Raw genomic sequence first — 21067 nt, 5'->3', positions numbered from 1 at the left:
AAGGGGTGCACAGGTGCCGCCCTCCATCCTTGCGTCCGGCCCCCTAATCTACATGCAGGGCGCTGGACTATGGATTCCAATGTGGGGGGGGTTTGAATCACATAATTAGAGCCAGAAGCTCTAATAGGCTCAAAAAAAGGGCGGTCTTGAGGCACAGGGCACTGCGCCCCGATCTCACCCAGTTGTATGACAGCAGCAGATGAATGTTCGCTATTTTCACAGTAAATATCCTCCCGCCAATCAGAAAGCGGGTCGTGAGACACATTTCACGATTGGCCAAAACGTCAGGCGATCCTAAGCCTAGCGCCTAGGAGGAGGAGAGAGGAGACGCAGGACGAAACCCGCCGTGCTGGAGATGAGAACACTGGAGGACACCACTGCCCGCAGCCCGAGGCCTGTCACCCGCTACCTAGATCAGGTCTGCTGTGCTGGAGCAGAAGACCACCTACTGTAGATGGGGTAAGTGGGCCGGGGGGAATAGTGCTGCCGCCGGCTGCCCGGGGGGGTTGTTTGTTGCCCCCCAAGAAAAAAAAACACCAGATGCCATAGATAGATAGATAGATAGATAGATAGATAGATAGATAGATAGATAGATAGATAGATAGAAAAATATTTAATGATAGATACACATTAGAATCAAGGTGTACATTTTGTTTGTGGAAATGTGTTAAATTGTATCTAATTGTATCTATCCCAAAATGTAAATATACACACTTCTCATCCCTTGGTGACAACACTCACTCAGTGTACTGTATCTATAGAGGTAGCCATGGGTGTCACCCTGACTGGACTTCAAGCATGTCATATTATTATTATTATTATACAGGATTTATATGGCGCCAACAGTTTACGCAGGGCTTTACAATATAAAAAGGAGACAATACAGTTATAATACAATAAAATACAGGAGGATTAAGATGGCCCTGCTCAGAAGGGCTTACAATCTAATAGGGTGGGGCAGGTGGTACAAAAGGTTGTAACTGTGGGGAATGAGCTGGTGGAAGTGGTAGGAGATTAGTTGGAGACGTGATCGGCTTTCCTGAAGAGATGAGTTTTCAGGGATCGCCTGAAGGTAGCGAGAGTAGGGGATAGCCGGACAGGTGGAGGTAGCGAGTTCCAGAGGATGGGAGAGGCTCTGGAGAAATCCTGGAGACGAGCATGGGAGGAGGAGACGAGAGAGCTTGAGAGTAGGAGGTTTTAAGAAGAGTGGAGAGGACGATTTGGGTGATATTTGGAGACAAGATTGGTGATGTAGCTCGAGGCAGAGCTGTGAATGGCTTTGTATGTTGTGGTTAGCATTTTGAATTGAATTCGCTGGGTGATTGTGAGCCAGTGTAGGGATTGGAGGAGAGGGGTGGTGGTCAGTGTAGGGATTGTAGGAGAGAGGTGGTGGTCAGTGTAGAGATTGGAGGAGAGGGGTGGCAGACACTGAGCGGTTGGTAAGGTGGATAAGTCTGGCAGCAGCATTCATGATAGACTGAAGAGGGGAGGAACCTATGGAGAGGCAGGCCAATGAGAAGGGAGTTGCAATAGTCAAGGCGAGAGATAACGAGGGAGTGAATGAGGAGCTTGGTGGTTTCATTTGTTAAAAAGGGGTGAATTTTAGAGATGTTACGGAGGTGAATTCTACAAAATTTTGACAGCGATTGGATTTGAGGCTGAAATGACAAGTCAGAGTCTAGGATTACACCCAGTACCCTGGCGTGAGGGAAGGGACTGATGGTTGCATTGCTAATTTTGATGGAAAAGTCATGGAATTGGACTTTCCTCTCTTCATTTCTCTTCATTTCCATTATATGGGGAATGGGGAGGTTAGTAATTTACAGGAGAAAGATACAATAGTTTTATGCTTCCAGTTATACTCATATGAAGATACAATCATTTGTGGCAAGATCAACTAGTATTTTCTGTACTTGCTTAAAATGTTTTAATGCAGCCACAACATCCAAAGACTAGTAAGGTGCGATATATTACATTTTTGTTCCTGGGTTTGGTTATCCTTTGATGCTTTTATGTTGCTTTACAGAAGTCTACATGCTACAAGTCTCAGAGGAGGATCAGCTGCTGAAACCAAAGACATAACTATCTCATTATCATTATCAGTAGGTGAGCCTCTATACTGAGAAGACATGAAGTTCCTCCTAATTTTGCTTTTACTCATCCCAGTCATAACTGCTTCAGATGAACACAAATCTGAAAAGTCCGATAAGGTATCCAAGAGTAGAAAAGAGCCGAAGAAAGCTCAAGCCCTAAGGCAAACAGTAAAGGCAAATACTGAATTTGCCATAAATTTCTTCAAGCTTCTGACCTCCGCGTCAACTCAAGACACGGATTCCCCACCCCAGAATGTTGTTTTTTCTCCTTTTAGCATTTCTTCTGCTTTTTCCATGATGTTGCTGGGGGCCCAGAAACAGACCCACCAGGAAATGTGGAAAGGTTTGAGCCTGCACAACACACATTGCAGGGAAATGGAGGTCCACCAGGCGTATTCCAATCTTCTCCAAGTGTTGAATGAGCCGAAGAGCAGCCTTCAGGTCAACATCGGAAACGCCATCTTTGTAAATCAGAGCCTGACCTTGCTCGAGAGCTTCGAAGATGATGCACGGCGTTACTACCACGCCGAAATTATAGAAGAGGATTTTAGCGACCTACAAAAAGTTGAAAATAAAATAAATGCATACGTGAAGAATAAAACTGAAGGCAAAATTGAGGATCTTATCAAAAACCTTCATAAACACGCTCAGTTGGTCCTGATCAACTACGTTCTGTTTAAGGGTAAGAAGAGAACAGAGGCAGCTGGAGCAAATTATAATATACAGTATCAGATCACAAGTTGTTTTTTTGTTGTTTTTAGTGTACTTGAAGAATATTGTAACATTTCTGAAGCTGTCTGATATGTTAAACAGAGGAAGTTAAGGTTTTAATTAACCAATTCCCACCCGGCCTATAGTAATTTGACGGCCGAGCGAGACTTTCATTGTTCTCGGTGGACGTCATATGACGTCCTTTTGGAATGAGCCTCACGTGTGGCTGTGTGGTGGACACAGCCGATGAATGATCAGTGTTATTTTTACCAAAGAAATGAAGCAGAATACATTTTGGCCTAAATTTATGAAGAACAATTATTTATTTGCAATTTTCAGTCTTTTTTCATTTATTTAGCACAAAATAAAAAATCCAGTGGTGATTAAACACCACCAAAAGAAAGCTCTAGTTGTGTGAACAAAATGATAAATATATAGTTTGGGTACAATGTTGCATGTCTGTGTAATTGTCATTTGAAGTGTAATGCCCCCGTACACACGGTCGGATTTTCCGACGTAAAATGTTCGATGTGAGCTTGTTGTCAGAAATTCTGACTGTGCATAGGTTCCATCACACATTTTCCATCGGAATTTCCGTCACATAAAATTTGAGATCTGGATCTCACATTTTCTGACAACAAAATCTGTTGTCGTAAATTCCGATCATGTGTACACAATTCCAACGCACAAAGTTCCACGCATGCTCGGAATCAAGCAGAAGAGCAGCACTGGCTATTGAACTTCATTTTTCTCGGCTCGTTGTATGTGTTGTACGTCACCGCGTTCTGGACGTTCGGAATTTCCAACAAGATTTGTGTGACCGTGTGTATGCAAGACAAGTTTGAGCCAACATCCGTCAGAAAAAAATCCATGGATTTTGTTGTTGGAATGTCCGATCGTGTGTACGGGGCATAACAGTGCTGAGAGCTATCAATTGACAAGGGCGAGAAGGGGGTAAAAGTGTCCGGTATTGAATTTGTTAATCACTTGATCACCGGAAGGTTTTAACCCCTTCATGACCAGGGCATTTTTTTGCTATTCTGCACTCGGCTACTATAACTAGCAATTATGCAACACTGTATCCAAATTAAATTTTGATCATTTTTTTTCACACAGACAGAGCTTTCTTTTGGTGGTATTTAATCACCACAGTTTTAATTTTTTTTCTATATAAGAGGAAAAATACAGAAAATTTTGAAAAAAACATTTTTGGTAACAAACAGTTGGTAACAAACAGTTGGTAAGGCTGAAAAAAGACAATAGTCCAGGGATATGCAATTAGCGGACCTCCAGCTGTTGCAAAACTACAAGTCCCATCATGCCTCTGCCTCTGGATGTCATGCTTGTGGCTGTCAGAGTCTTGCTATGCCTCGTGGGACTTGTAGTTCTGCAACAGCTGGAGGTCCGCTAATTGCATATCCCTGCAATAGTCCATCAAGTTCAACCTGTGAACGTGTATGTGTATCGGTGTCTATAATGATTTCCCATGACACACGGTCGGACTTTGTTCGGACATTCCGACAACAAAATCCTAGGATTTTTTCCGACGGATGTTGGCTCAAACTTGTCTTGCATACACACGGTCACACAAAGTTGTCGGAAAATCCGATCGTTCTAAACGCGGTGACGTAAAACACGTATGTCGGGACTATAAACGGGGCAGTGGCCAATAGCTTTCAGCTCTTTATTTATTCTGAGCATGCGTGGCACTTTGTCCGTCGGATTTGTGTACGCACAATCGGAATTTCCGACAACGGATTTTGTTGTCGGAAAATTTTATATCCTGCTCTCAAACTTTGTGTGTCGGAAAATCCGATGGAAAATGTCCGATGGAGCCCACACACGGTCGGAATTTCCGACAACACGCTCCGATCGGACATTTTCCATCGGAAAATCCAACCGTGTGTACGGGGCATAAGAGTCTTTCAAAACTATCCATACTCCCCACAGTCAGCACCAATTGTGCAAGAGAGTTCCACAACCTTATTTCCCTAACAGTGAAGAACTTTGGATATAGTCCCTAATCATCCCCTCCAATAATTTACCCACTATTGATGTTAGGCTGACTGGCCTGTAATTCCCAGGAATATGTCTCTGCCCTTTTTTGTGTGTCGGAAAATCCGATGGAAAATGTCCGATGGAGCCCATACACGGTCGGAATTTTCCATCAGAAAATCCTACCGTGTGTACGGGGCATAAGAGTCTTTCAAAACTATCCATACTCCCCGCAGTCAGCACCAATTGTGGAAGAGAGTTCCACATCCTTATTTCCCTAACAGTGAAGAACTTTGGATATAGTCCCTAATCACCCCCTCCAATAATTTACCCACTATTGATGTTAGGCTGACTGGCCTGTAATTCCCAGGAATATGTCTCTGCCCTTTTTTGAAAATTAGTACCACGTTGGCGTTTCTCCAATCAGCTGGTACCAATCCTATCATTATGCTGTTCACAAAAATCAGGAATAATAGCCTGGCTAAAACTTGACAGAGTTCTCTGAGGCCATCTGATCCTGGTGAATTATTTGTGTTAAGTTTATTAAGTCTTTCATTGACTCTGGCCTCTGTTAGCCATGTTGGTATGTCATGTGTTGTGTTACTAACACTACAGTCACTGTAAACCCTTATTTTTCCTGCCTAAAAACTGTGTTATAAAAAATAAAAATAAAAAATTTGGTCTGCTACATTTCTTTGGTAAAAATAACCCAAATAACCCAAAATAACCTAAATAAGTGTATATTATTTAGTCTGTAGAAAAGTTATAGAGTCCACAAACTATGGTATACTATGGTATATATATTTGAAGTTTGATCAAGCCTTTTTTTCTTTAGGCCCTAAAATTCCATCTCATGACAAATCTCCAAACACTGGCCCAACCCCTTCATGCTATGGGGAGCACCACAGACCAAACAACGGACAACATGTACTAAATAACACATTAAAAATGCAACATACAAAGAATACACGTGTCAGCTGCCTACACGCTGGCTCTGTCAAGAGGTGTTGGCCCAGAAACTATGCAGGCACTATCATATGCGAGGTCAATCAGCCATGGCTCCAGGAACCCCTAGCAATCTCTAGAGGAGCCCTGGTTGAGAATGGCTACATTATAACTGTAGCATACTCCCTAAGGAGCTGCTAGTTTAATGGACCTTCTGACAGCCTCTCTGAAACACCCAGATTAATTCACACAACTCAAGGTTTTGCACCAAACCTGTCTTGAGAAAATGGACAAAAACACAGTTGAAGAGTAAAACCTTATATATTAAGGTTAGAAACTTATAGACCATAATGATATAATAAGCAAAAGATCTAATATTAAAATAAAACTACTCAGTAGGTAGAACAGGATAGTATATCCATGCCTCTTATCAGTTTGGTTGCCCTTCTCTGCACTTTCTCCAGTTCCCCGATATCCTTTTTGAGAACTGGTGCCCAAAACTGAACTGCATATTCCAGATGAGGTCTTACTAATGATTTGTACAGATGACGTTGCTCTCTCTCTGGAGTCCATACCTCTCCTAATACAAGAAATGACTTTGCTTGCTTTGGAAACTGCAGCTTGGCATTGCATGTTAAATATTGAGCTTATGATCTACCAAAACCCCCAGATCCTTCTCGAATATGGATTCCCCCAGTTGTACTCCCCCTAGTATGTACAATACATGCATATTCTTAGCCCCCAAGTGCATAACTTTACATTTATCAACATTAAACCTCATTTGCCACTTAGTTGCCCAATTAGACAGAGCATTGAGGTCAGCTTGTAAATTGGAGACATCCTGTAAGGACGTTATTCCACTGCATAGCTTAGTGTCATCTGCAAAGACAGAAATGTTACTTTTAATCCCAGACCCAATATCATTTATAAAGTTATTAAAAAGTAAGGGTCCCAACACTGAACCTTGGGGTACACCACTGATAACTTTAGACCATTCAGAGTAATGCCCCGTACACACGGTCGGACATTGATCGGACATTCCGACAACAAAATCCTAGGATTTTTTCCGCCGGATGTTGGCTCAAACTTGTCTTGCATACACACGGTCACACAAAGTTGTCGGAAAATCCGATCATTCTGAACGCGGTGACGTAAAACACGTACGTCGGGACAATAAACAGGGCAGTAGCCAATAGCTTTCGTCTCTTAATTTATTTTGAGCATGCGTGGCACTTTGTGCGTTGGATTTGTGTACACACGATCGGAAATTCCGACAGCGGATTTTATAGCCTGCTCTCAAACTTTGTGTGTCAGGAAAATCCGATGGAAAATGTGTGATGGAGCCCACACACGGTCGGAATTTCCAACAACAAGGTCCTATCACACATTTTCCGTCGGAAAATCCGACCATGTGTATGGGGCATAAGAATCATTAACCACTACTCTCTAAATGATCTATATGTGGGGAACTGTGTCAAACGCTTTTGCAAAATTCGAGTATACCACATCCACATTCACATACCACATCCACAGCCACCCCTCTGTCCAAGGTTTTACTTACCTCCTCATAAAAACAAATCAGGTTTGTTTGACAACTTCTGTCTTTCATGAATCCATGCTGTCTATTGCTTAAAATAGGAGCAACAAGGGCAGCTTAAACAGCAGACAAGTCTAAACCTCCAGAACTAAACTGCCCACTAGTGCACTGGGGTGACCATGCTAGGTTCAAATTTGCCTGCTCTACAGGTCACAGATGGTGGAATTTAGGCAAATTGAGGAAGATAGAAGGTGCAGTCTCTGGATGGTTTCTTCTGCCGGCTATTGTTGGGGCCCGTTAAAGGTGTTGCACAAATGATGATGATTAGAAGTCACAACCTGCATTCAGTTCCAAGTACAACTAGGTGCAGGAGTGCTTTATGATGGTGGATTGAGGAAAAGGGTAAACAAGGAAAAGGTGTTGAAGAAACTAATATAGAGTCAATTAAAAAAAATGTAGAGTAATCCTTGGTGGATATTAGTCTGTCTAGGATGGGTTACATGTGGTGGAAAGACAGTTAGGAGGCTCAGCTTCTGCCATACAGTGTACCTCTCACCAGTCCCGTGCTTCAGCTTTGAAAGCCGACGTTGGAGGCGCCCTCATGGATGGATGACTTGAGCAACAGCAAGCTCACACAAGAGATGCTAATAATTCTGATGACATCTGACAAACCCGCTTGATTCCTCTGGAGAATTCTGGAACTGATGGGCGACAGATGCAGCGATGGCCTCTCACTGCTGGCGATACTGCTGCACAGGCCATGCTCCAAACAGAAACCCTAGACAGCTGGACATGCTAACCCAGATGTCTATACTTTTTCCTGTCCTGGTGCCATCTGCCCTGAGCCTTCCTGGGCAGTGCACTATGAATCTCTCCACCCCTCCTCTCTCTTATACCATGGCCTCCTGGGAACTGTAGTCTTAGAGTACCATTAGAGTAATGCCATCACCATGCCATCTACATCTCCCACAATCCTCTTTAGCAGCATCTCCTCCTCCATAGCCCAATGCTGCCCAATCAATAAAGGGCGTACAACACTAATAGACATATAACAGTGAGAGATTTCGGGACCTGTTGTTCTACCTTAGCAGTCTTAGAAGTTTATATTTTTTCCCTAAAGGGACCAATTGCCAGCGCCTAGCTACGTAACAAATGTATTGTGGAATAACTAGTTAATGCCACAGAGTTTTGTATGTAACAAACCAAGAAAAAACATGTAACCTGCGTCAAAGACTTCAAAAAGGCACTAAAAATAGTACTTTTATTTATACATTATCCCATGTATTAAAAGCTTAAAAGATTCTGCAATCCAATATTGATCGGCAGCATTTGGAGCTTTATATGGCACAAAAGTAAAAAAAAAGAGTCGTTTATAGATCAAAACCTTGCTACTACATACTGGATAGTGGAGCTTTTGCATATTTTTTTAAATTCCTTTCTGCAGATTGACCCTGTTCTTGGCATTTGGAGTTGAGTCAATTGGATGCTCAAGAGCTGGTGACCGCTGCTCAAGTCATTTTTGGTCTGAGCTCCATAATCAATAGTATGTAAACTCTTGGAGGGGATGATAAGGGACTATATACAAGAGTTTAGTAATAAGAATGATATCATTAGCAGTAATCAGCATGGATTCATGAAGAATCGTTCTTGCCAAACCAATCTATTAACCTTCTATGAGGAGGTGAGTTGCCATCTAGATAAAGGAAGGCCCGTAGACGTGGTGTATCTGGATTTTGCAAAAGCATTTGACACAGTTCCCCATAAACGTTTACTGTACAAAATAGGGTCCGTTGGCATGGACCATAGGGTGAGTACATGGATTGAAAACTGGCTACAAGGGCGTGTTCAGAGAGTGGTGATAAATGGGGAGTACTCAGAATGGTCAGGGGTGGGTAGTGGGGTTCCCCAAGGTTCTGTGCTGGGACCAATCCTATTTAATTTGTTCATAAACGACCTGGAGGATGGGATAAACAGTTCAATCTCTGTATTTGCAGACGATACTAAGCTAAGCAGGGCAATAACTTCTCTGCAGGATGTGGAAATCTTGCAAAAAGACCTGAACAAATTAATGGGGTGGGCGACTACATGGCAAATGAGGTTCAATGTAGAAAAATGTAAAATAATGCATTTGGGTGGCAAAAATATGAATGCAATCTATACACTGGGGGGAGAACCTCTGGGGGAATCTAGGATGGAAAAGGACTTGGGGGTCCTAGTGGATGATAGGATCAGCAATGGCATTCAATGCCAAGCTGCTGCTAATAAAGCAAACAGAATATTGGCATTAAAAGGGGGATCAACTGTAGGGATAAAACGATAATTCTCCCACTCTACAAGACTCTGGTCCGCCCGCACCTGGAGTATGCTGTCCAGTTCTGGGCACCAGTCCTCAGGAGGGACGTACTGGAAATGGAGCGAGTACAAAGAAGGGCAACAAAGCTAATAAAGGGTCTGGAGGATCTTAGTTATGAGGAAAGGTTGCGAGCTCTGAACTTATTCTCTCTGGAGAAGAGACGCTTGAGAGGGGATATGATTTCAATTTACAAATACTGTACTGGTGACCCCACAATAGGGATAAAACTTTTTCGCAGAAGAGAGTTTAATAAGACTCGTGGCCACTCATTACAATTAGAAGAAAAGAGGTTTAACCTTAAACTACGTAGAGGGTTCTTTACTGTAAGAGCGGCAAGGATGTGGAATTCCCTTCCACAGGCGGTGGTCTCAGCGGGGAGCATTGATAGCTTCAAGAAACTATTAGATAATCACCTGAATGACCGCAATATACAGGGATATGTAATGTAATACTGACACATAATCACACACATAGGTTGGACTTGATGGACTTGTGTCTTTTTTCAACCTCACCTACTATGTAATATCAATTACACTTTATTATATATAGTTTAGTTACTTATCAATTTTAGAATTACTTTGCCTATTAATCAGAAATTTCATTGTATTACTCATTTACATGTTTTATATTTTATTTTTAGGAGAATGGCAGGAACCTTTTGATTCAGATAGTACAACAGTTGAGAAGTTCTTTGTTGACAAGGACACAGAGGTGGATGTTCCAATGATGTATCACACGGGTTACTACAACATTTACCATGACACAGATCTTCCTTGTACAGTGGTGGAGCTTCCATACAAGGATAACGCATCCATGATTATCGCCATGGCCGAGCCGGGCAAGATCCACGAGGTAGAGCAAGGATTTTCTGCCAAGACCATACAACGATGGAGGACATCACTCAGCAAAGAGTAAGAGAAGAAAGCTGCAGGCAAATGTATACAAACTCCCTTTTTTTAACTGGTTTATTCAAACATACAATCATAATTACATAAAACATATCTTTTTATCTGGCTTGCCATATGTCCGCTGGAAGTTAAAATAAGTCTTGCAGTATTAGCATCTTCTCTGTTAGTCGAGGGAAACTGGTATATATTTAGTTTGTGTGAGGAACAATACTCAAGATCAGCACTATAACTACTGCAATGTTTAGTTGTAACTCAAAGAGCAGGCAGGAAAAATGCAAGCAGAAGGTAGAGAAAGGGAGCGGCTAGGTCAGAAATGTTCTCAGCCATTAATGCTATGTAGCTCAGAGGTTGGTAGGGCACAAGATTTGGTGGTGAAACTGGTAAAGTTAAAATAAATTTGGTCCTTATCCGCACAGGTGTATCTGGTTAGTGACTGACAGTATTGCCAGAAGATCAGCATGAAGGTGTAACAAGGGCAGCCTAAACAGTGGATATGTCTAAACCCCTGGAACTACACTGCCCATTAGTACACTTGGGGTGACCATGCTAGGTCCAAGTCTGCCTGCAAGACTTCTCTAGGCCTAACAGCCCCAAAAAGGTCACAGATGGTGACATTTCGGTAAACTGAGGAAGATAAAAGGGGCAGTCTCTGGATGGTTTCTTCTGCCGGCTATTGTTGGGGCCCTTTAACAGTGGTGCACTAATGGTGATGATTAGAAGTCACAACGTGCATTCAGTTCCAAGAACAACTAGGTGCAGGAGTGCTTTGTGGTGGTGGATTGAGGAAAAGGGTAAACAAGGAAAAGGTGATAAAGAAACAAATATAGAGTCAATTCAAAAAATAGTTGAGTAATTTTTGGATATTAGTCAGTCTAGGATGGGTTACATTTGGTGGACATTAACCCAATGGGGGAGTATGGCTATGAAAGGTGGTTGGGAGGCTCAGCTCCTGCCATACAGTGTATGTAATGGCTCTGGCATTGTCAGAGGAGAGGTCAGAAATTACAGCCTCCATGCTTCTCTCCTGACAGGTTCTCTTTAAGCTGGCGACACACATTACAACCAAATTTTCGAGTGTCCTTTAGATTTGCTAAAAATGTTGTTGTTTTTCTAAGAATCTACTTGATTAGATACAATTTGAATGGATTGCTTCAGTAGGCGCTCACTCTACATAGTTGCATTAAATCCCCTCTCCAGGCAAAACAAATGCTTTCCTGTCCCCAGATTCGTTTTGATCCCTTAGATCATTTTTGAAGCTCCTTTATACTCACCTAACACCTCTGACCATGTTCCTCAATGGTTCTGCTTCTGGGTATGATGATCACTGGCACTCCAGTAGACCAGTCACCTCTCTTATTCCATCATCCACTGGAGGTTTCAGAAGAATCCACTACTAGACAGTCAAAGAAGGTGTCCACTTCACCGCTACCCATCAGAATAGGTAACGGAAGTGATGTTGCGTCACTACACCACAACAGCCATCTGGCTACACCCCACACTTGGCCACAGTAAGTCTGCAGTCAGAAGGCGGCAGCGGACATCTTTTGACACCCACCCAAGTCTTGCATTTCACACTTATTTTTACCAGTAAACTGAGTTTATATAGTGAAATACAGGATTTTGAAATCTGTGACACTGTTTTGATGTTGAATTTTAAAAGCAGCGGCGAGCCTGCTGACCTCACAGGTTTGTTAATCTGAAAGAACGCCTTGAGGCGATTCAGTTCGCATTTGCAGCGCTTTACAAATCATTCATTCATTCATTCAAAAGAGTCTGACAGATTTCAAAATACTGTATTTCACTATATAAACTCAGTTTACTGGTAAAAATAAGTGTGACATGCAAGACTCGGGCGGGTGTCAAAACATGTCCTCTGCCACCTTCTGACTGCAGGCTTACTGTGGCCGAGTGCGGGGTGTAGCAAGATGGCCATGACGGAACATCACTCCTGTTACCTATTATGATGGGTAGTGGTATTCTGATAGAACACCGGCAGTGATGTGGATGCTCGAAGAAGGATCCTTCTGCAGAGAGGAAGGTAGAAGATTTGGGACATGGCTATTAAGGGAGCATTTTTGGCATTTATTTGGGAGGGAAGGTGGCAAGGGGTGTGGGAAGAGAGGGAGTACCTGAAATTCAGAAGTTCACCTTGAAACCTAAGGGTGATTGAGAAATTGAATTATAATACACTTTGATAGCTGTAGATTTATCAACAGTGTAGTGAGAATATCTTCTAAAACAATCCATTCAATATATATCCCTCTCACTACATGGATATTGTCACGGACCTGGTCAGTGAGCCGGACATGTAGAGTTAGGCCTCTCATACAACTCAGGCTCGAGGGCCACGTACAGGGCTGGACTGGGACAAAAATTTGGCCCTGGACTTCATCTGGACCGGCCCACTTTACTCCAAACACCTGTTGTTGGCGCTTCAATCTTCTCGGCACCATGGTTGTTATGGTGTCAGGATGATTGAAGCGCATTATTTCTATTATTACATTGTAATATAACATGAAATAGTTCAACTCACCATAATGCAGAATCAGTGGGAGCCCTGAGTGTGTCACCTGCCACGTCACTTGCCACATCGCCTGCCACCAGATGCAGTGTGTCACTTGCCAGGGCACTTGTCAGCAGAGGCAGCTTGTCACTTACCACGTCGCCTGCCACCAGATGCCACATGTCACTTGCCACGTTACCTGCCACCAGATGCAGAACGTCACTTGCCACGTCACTTGTCAGAAAAGGCAGCTTGTCACTTGCCACGTCGCCTGCCACCAGATGCTGCATGTCACTTGCCACGTTGCCTGCCACCAGGTGCCGCATGTCACTTGTCACCATCGCCTGCCACCAGATGCAGCGTGTCACTTGCCACATCACCTGCCACCAGATGCTACATGTCACTTGCCACGTTACCTGCCACCAGATGCAAAATGTCACTTGCCACATCACTTGTCAGCAGAGGCAGCTTGTCACTTGCCACATCGCCTGCCACCAGATGCTGCATGTCACTTGCCACGTTGCCTGCCACCAGGTGCCACATGTCACTTGCCACCATCGCCTGCCACCAGATGCAGAGTGTCACTTGCCAAGTCGCCTGCCACCAGATGCCGCATGTCACTTGCCACGTTACCTGCCACCAGATGCAAAACGTCACTTGCCACATCACTTGTCAGCAGAGGCAGCTTGTCACTTGCCACGTCACCTGCCACCAGATGCTGCATGTCACTTGCCACATTGTCTGCCACCAAGTGCCGCATGTCACTTGCCCCGTCGCCTGTCACCTGCTAAGTCACTTGTCACCAGATGCAGTGCTACTACAGGACTTGATGGGCACCTCCAACTCAGCTCTTTACCCCCCCAACACACAACGTGACAGGGGTGGAGAGAGAGATACGCAGTGCCAAATGTAGCATTAGAACAACTTTTATTCCACTTAAAGAACGTTACTGACAAAGTTAGTAGGGTGAAAGGCATTGAGACACTGTGCAAGAGTCCAGGCTTGTCATCGATCTGAATTAGGAGCCGCCACTGGGAACCGATCGGGCCAGTAGATGCAAAGCATCGGTGTGTGCTACTACTTCCTGGTAGTGGTGGAACGCATGATGGGGCGGATGTGATGTCATCATCCAGAAATGATGCAAGATGTGGGAGGTGACGCATCCTTCAGGCCATCATTCCTCCGCCACCAGGAAGTAGTAGTACAAACCAATGCACTCTGCCTCTACTGGCCCAATCGGTTCCCGGAGGCGGCTCCTAATTCAAATTGATGACAAGCCTGGACTCTTACACAGTGTTTCAATGCCTTTCACCCTACTAACTTTGTCAGTAACGTTCTTTAAGTGGAATAAAAGTTGTTTTAATGCTACATTTGGTGCTGTGTATCTCTCTCTCCTCCCCTGTCTCTGAAACTGGCCCACTGAGCCATCGGCCCACAGGGAATCTCCCGGTAGTCCCGATGGCCAGTCCATCCCTGGCCACGTATAGTGATATAGCAGCCACAAGAGGTATAAGTGCCTATAATCAGTCCAGTAGTCTGCGTGGCTGCATGGTAGCATTCAGCAGGTAGGTATGTCAGGTAACAGATTAGCTGGCACGATGCTTGGCTGGTGACAGACTGGGATGATCAGCATGAAGCAGGCACTGAATAGAGGCTCGCTGGACTGGAAGCTGTAGTGTCAGGTCATCTGCGGGGGCAAGTGACTAGGAGCAGAGGTTGTGGACCCAACGGCTGAAGTCTGAGGGTTGATGGCTCTGAGAAGCAGCTACACAGGGTCGCAGCCACAGTCCTGGACAGGGAGCTAGAGCATAAGATTCCCCAGGGTGCGGAGTATAAGAGCCAGCAGGTTTTCACCAGAGCCTCTGATGGTGAGGATGGACTAGGCTGCAGCTGACCTCAGGTCGCGGCCCCCAGGGTCTCCCAGCTCACGCTCACGGCTAGCTCTGGTGGATAGAGAGGAAGCAACAGTCCAGGGCAACATGGAATAGTCAGGAGGACAAGCCAAGATCGGGGGTACAAGCAGACAGGGATGGTCAGGAGGACACACCAAAGATTGGGGCAACAAGCAGACAGGGATGGTCAGGAGGACACACCAAAGGTTGGGGCTACAAGCAGACAGGGCTGGTCAGGAGGACACGCCAAAGGTTGGGGCTACAAGGAGACAGGGATGGTCAGGAGGACACGCCAAAGGTTGGGGCTACAAGCAGACAGGGATGGTCAGGAGGACACGCCAAAGGTCGGGGCAACAAACAGACAGGGATGGTCAGGAGGACACGCCAAAGGATGGGGCAACAAACAGACAGGGATGGTCAGGAGGACACGCCAAAGGTCGGGGCAACAAGCAGACAGGGATGGTCAGGAGAACACCCCAAAGGTCATTACACGGAATCAAACATAGAGCACACAGCAAGAATCACTCAGGAAGCCTTCACACAATTGCTGCTCGGCAAGGCTAACTTGCAGAGCGTGGAGTTAAATAGTGTTTCCTGTTAGAGGCTGGGGTGGAGACATGCTAAGAGAAGATTAAACACACAGGTGTGAGAGGACAGCCCAGTCCCTAAAGCTGATACACAGACCACCGAGGTAAGCAGACAGTCAGGCATGAAACATTACTGCAGATTCATGACATGTAGCAGGCTGGATAAGCAAGATGCAGGGTCAGACAAGCTGGGTCGGTAGCAATCGGACAGATCAGGCATAGACACGGCAGACAGCAGGAAAATCAGGTCACAAGCCGAGTCAGTACCGGGAGATCAATCAAGCAGAATCAGTAGGCAGAATACAAAAGACAAGCCAGGGTCAGGGCAGGTGGCAGTTAAGCACAGGTTAGAGGTAATCCGGATCAAGATCAGAGGTCACACAGAATCAGGATACAACACACAGAAGCTGCAGACCAAATAGCAATGAATCAAAGCTGCAGCCAGTTTAAATAGCCCACTTGACGCCAGGATTAGTGATAGATGTGCGAGTGCGCATGTGTGCGCCGATGACCCCGATTATGCACATCTGCCTGGGTACTTTCTAGTCTGTGCATGCACATCAGCGCGCGCTGACGGACTCCAGCATTACCACGGACATACGTTCCCTGACAGATATTGGTAAAGCTGAAGGTTTGTAAGGCAAAGGAAGATTTCACTTGAAGATGTCTATTTCTTCAGATTGCTATCTATTATTGGTTACCTTTCATACACGGCTTCACAATTATTTTGTCAGGTTCAAAAGTCTCTGCATGAGTGGTTGAACTGTATATTTGTGGAGGAGTTGCCCCTCTTTATCATTTTGGCTGATGTCTCAATCAGTATTGGTGCGTATAGGCTTCATGAAGACCATTTTTTTTCTTTATAGGTACATTAAACTCCACATGCCCAAATTCTCTATCAGTTCAACTATAGACCTAAGGGAGGCTTTGAAGGCATTTGGCATTAACATTGCCTTCTCCGACGAGGCCGACTTCCTTGGAATTACTTCTGAGGTTCGCCTAAAAGTTGAAAAGGTAAGAGCATATTCTTTCCTTCTCATTATTATTTTGTACAGTATATTTGGCTGGTATGTATATGGTGTCACCCCTGACCTTCCATCCTCTAATTAGATAGCTGGTAGTCTGGCCATAGGTGACCACTGTAGAAAAATCATATCCAGAAGTCTGGAAGCCCAAGAATTAGAGAAGGGGTGCTGTGGGTTAAGGGGGGGGGGGGCTAACTAGAAGTCATTGATTTACTAAAATATATAACAAAACATAACTCTGCATCACCTTCTACTGACCCTTGAACTCTGCATGACTTACTACTGACCCCTGAAATCTGCATGACTTACTACTGACCCCTGAAATCTGCATGACTTACTACTGACCCCTGAAATCTGCATGACTTACTACTGACCCTTGAACTCTGCATGACTTACTACTGACCCCTGAAATCTGCATGACTTACTACTGACCCCTGAACTCTGCATGACTTACTACTGACCCCTGAACTCTGCATCGTTTATTCCTGACCCCTGTACTTGGTGTCACTTACTACTGACCCCTGAACTCTGCATCTTTTTTTCCTGACCCCTGTACTTTGTGTCACTTATTCCTGACCCCTGAACTCTGCATCATTTATTACTGACCCCTGTACTTGGTGTCACTTACTACTGACCCCTGAACTCTGTGTCACTTACTCCTGACTTCTAAACCCTGCGCCACATACTAATGACCCTTGAACTCAGCTTCACTTACTACTGACCCCTGAACTCTGCTTTATTACTACTGACCCCTGAACTCTGTTTTACTTACTACTGACCTCTGAACTCTGCGTCACTTACTACTGACCCCTGAACTCTGCGTCACTTACTCCTGACCCTGGAACTCTGCATCACTTACTACTGACCCCTGAACTCTGCGTCACTTACTACTGACCTCTGAACTCTGCATCACTTACTACTGACCTCTGAACTCTGCATCACTTACTACTGACCCCTGAACTCTGCGTCACTTACTCCTGACCCTGGAACTCTGTGTCACTTACTACTGACCCCTGAACTCTGCGTCACTTACTACTGACCCCTGAACTCTGCGTCACTTACTACTGACCCCTGAACTCTGCGTCACTTACTCCTGACCCTGGAACTCTGTGTCACTTACTCCTGACCCTGGAACTCTGTGTCACTTACTACTGACCCCTGAACTCTGCGTCACTTACTACTGACCTCTGAACTCTGCATCACTTACTACTGACCTCTGAACTCTGCATCACTTACTACTGACCCCTGAACTCTGCGTCACTTACTCCTGACCCTGGAACTCTGTGTCACTTACTACTGACCCCTGAACTCTGCGTCACTTACTACTGACCCCTGAACTCTGCGTCACTTACTACTGACCCCTGAACTCTGCATCACATACTACTGACCCCTGAACTCTGCGTCACTTACTACTGACCCTGGAACTCTGCATTACTTACTACTAACCCCTGAACTCTGCGTCACTTACTACTGACCCCTGAACTCTGCGTCACTTACTACTGACCTCTGAACTCTGCATCACTTACTACTGACCCCTGAACTCTGCGTCACTTACTCCTGACCCTGGAACTCTGCATTACTTACTACTGACCCCTGAACTCTGCATTACTTACTACTGACCCCTGAACTCTGCATTACTTACTACTGACCTCTAAATCACTTACTACTGACCCCTGAACTCTGCGTCACTTACTCCTGACCCTGGAACTCTGCATTACTTACTACTGACCTCTGAACTCTGCGTCACTTACTCCTGACCCTGGAACTCTGCATTACTTACTACTGACCTCTGAACTCTGCGTCACTTACTCCTGACCCCTGAACTCTGCATTACTTATTACTGACCCCTGAACTCTGCATTACTTACTACTGACCTCTAAATCACTTACTACTGACCCCTGAACTCTGCGTCACTTACTCCTGACCCTGGAACTCTGCATTACTTACTACTGACCTCTGAACTCTGCGTCACTTACTCCTGACCCTGGAACTCTGCATTACTTACTACTGACCCCTGAACTCTGCATTACTTACTACTGACCCCTGAACTCTGCATTACTTACTACTGACCTCTGAACTCTGCATTACTTACTACTGACTTCTGAACTCTGTGTCCCTTGTTTCTGTGCCTGAACTCTGCATCACTTACTACTGACCCCTTAACTCTGCATTACTTACTACTGACCCCTGCTCTCTGCATCACTTACTACTGACCTCTGAACTCTGTGTCCCTTGTTTCTGTCCCTGAACTCTGCATCACTTACTACTGACCCCTGAACTCTGCATTACTTACTACTGACCCCTGAACTCTGCATTACTTACTACTGACCCCTGAACTCTGCATTACTTACTACTGACCCCTGAACTCTGCTTTACTTACTACTGACCCCTGAACTCTGCATTACTTACTACTGACCTCTGAACTCTGCATCACTTACTACTGACCCCTGAACTCTGCGTCACTTACTCCTGACCTCTGAACTCTGCATTACTTACTACTGACTTCTGAACTCTGTGTCCCTTGTTTCTGTCCCTGAACTCTGCATCACTTACTACTGACCCCTTAACTCTGCATTACTTACTACTGACCCCTGCTCTCTGCATCACTTACTACTGACCTCTGAACTCTGTGTCCCTTGTTTCTGTCCCTGAACTCTGCATCACTTACTACTGACCTCTGAACTCTGCGTCTGTTTAAACCATGTCCTGCACTCTCTTTTTCTCAGGCAGAAGGGCCCATATTAGGATCTTGCACACAGGCCCACTGCTCTCAGAAAATGTCCTTCCCTTATAGTTTTATGACTGGGTGCTGAACAGTGAAATGTGTGAAGCCAGTCTGATCGCTACAGTGAGCTCCAACTGATCAACCTTCTGGTTCTCTTCCCTACCTTGTGGACTTGATCTTTACATGCAATTTCCCCAAAGCCAATAATATATATATAACTACAGCTGTGCGGGTTGTATTTGCTGATTATTTGCTGATGCTATTATGTATATTATTATATTTTAGGCCATACACAAGGCTGTCCTAGATGTGAATGAAAAAGGGACGGTGGCCGCCGCAGTGGTAGCGATATCATTTCGAAGATTGGCATTTGAAGAGATAAATATTGACCGTCCATTCATTTCTATAATCTATGAACACAACACCAACAGCATTCTTTTCATGGCGACTGTCATGAATCCTGCCCAGGAATAAAACAAGACTTTCGTACTGTGGAATATTCTGGAGGATTAAATAAAGCTCAATAAATAAAAGCTGTATATTCTCCAGCCAGTTTGTCATATAATCAGATCTTTGAATTATGATTTGCAAAAATTAAAACACAACATACAAGGAATACTATTCAAAAAAGGTAACAAAATATTTTCTGATAATAATGTACTTAATATCATCAGAAAATAATTCCCTGCTTAAAAACACTATACTTCCCTGTAAGGTCCTGGGCACCAAGGTGGAGCGCAGTTTCTTCAACAGATTTACCAAAAAGATTGCTAGCAAAAAATAAAAAAAAAAACAAAAAAAATAAAACACTTTCCTTTTTCTTTATTATCTATATTAAAAATATTTTCTATATTAAGAGTTTTAAGCGGGTGTGACTAAATGCTGTAAAGTAAGAATGCTTTCAAAAATCTATATTTTAATTCAATTAAATTTTTATTAATTTTCAAAATGCAAAATGAGCGAACAGAAGGAAAATCTACAGCAAAACAATATTTGGTGTCACCCCCCCTTTGGCTTGAAACCAAAATTTTGGGCCAATCACACACCTCCCTGATGATATGACATGATGGATAAGTATCTGCCTGGATTTCTCAGCATTGAGGACACCATTGATGGGGCAACGTTGAGGAGCATAGACGCAGTGGTCAGGTAACGTTGAGGAGCAGAGACGCAGTGGTCAGGTAACGTTGAGGAGCAGAGACGCAGTGGTCAGGTAACGTTGAGGAGCATAGACGCAGTGGTCAGGTAATGTTGAGGAGCGTAGACGCAGTGGTCAGGTAATGTTGAGGAGCGTAGACGCAGTGGTCAGGTAATGTTGAGGAGCGTAGATGCAGTGGTTGGGTAACGCTGAGGAGCGTAGATGCAGTGGTTGGGTAACGCTGGGGAGCGTAGATGCAGTGGTCAGGTAACATTAAGGAGCATAGACGCAGTGGTCAGGAAACGTTGAGGAGCGTAGGCGCAGTGGTCAGGTAACGTTACAGAGCGTAGATGCAGTGGTCGGGTAACGTTAAGGAGCGTAGACACAGTGGTCAGGTAACGTTGAGGAGCATAGATGTAGTGGTCAGGGGTTTTTTTTTTTGCCACTTCAGCGAAATTTTCAGAGAGACTTATTTCACCTTACCAGTTCAATCTCGTCCCTACTCGTCTTCACATCATTGTGGCCTTTTATTCAAATTTTTACTGCATCATTCATAATATGTTAGAAAAACCCTATTACAATTTACATCATCCTTTAGAACAGAAATAATAAACATTTACACCCAGTAAGAATCCCCATACCCCCCACTCCCCCC

General features: G+C 44.4%; 1 protein-coding gene across 1 annotated transcript; it reads left to right on the top strand.

Moving 5' to 3' along the window:
* The first annotated feature begins 2107 nt into the window (after positions 1–2107).
* On the top strand, positions 2108–20651 carry LOC141117005 (corticosteroid-binding globulin-like). Its single transcript, XM_073609568.1, has 4 exons — positions 2108–2775; positions 10275–10545; positions 16391–16538; positions 19560–20651. Exons 1-4 carry the CDS (start codon positions 2130–2132, stop codon positions 19746–19748), a joined length of 1254 nt encoding a protein of 417 aa, XP_073465669.1. The 5' UTR covers positions 2108–2129; the 3' UTR covers positions 19749–20651.
* Positions 20652–21067: the final 416 nt, after the last annotated feature.

The sequence above is a fragment of the Aquarana catesbeiana genome, linkage group LG13, assembly GCF_042186555.1.
Source record: "Aquarana catesbeiana isolate 2022-GZ linkage group LG13, ASM4218655v1, whole genome shotgun sequence".
Lineage (NCBI taxonomy): Eukaryota > Metazoa > Chordata > Amphibia > Anura > Ranidae > Aquarana > Aquarana catesbeiana.
Note: the sequence above shows the minus strand (reverse complement) of the source record. Positions and strands in the feature narration are given on the sequence as shown.

Coding starts and splice junctions, on each gene's coding strand:
- LOC141117005 (XM_073609568.1), top strand. CDS start 2,130: ATGAAGTTCCTCCTAATTTTGCTTTTACTCATCCCAGTCATAACTGCT. Junction 2,776..10,274: donor CAACTACGTTCTGTTTAAGG/GTAAGAAGAGAA, acceptor TTTTATTTTTAG/GAGAATGGCAGGAACCTTTT. Junction 16,539..19,559: donor TTCGCCTAAAAGTTGAAAAG/GTAAGAGCATAT, acceptor ATTATATTTTAG/GCCATACACAAGGCTGTCCT.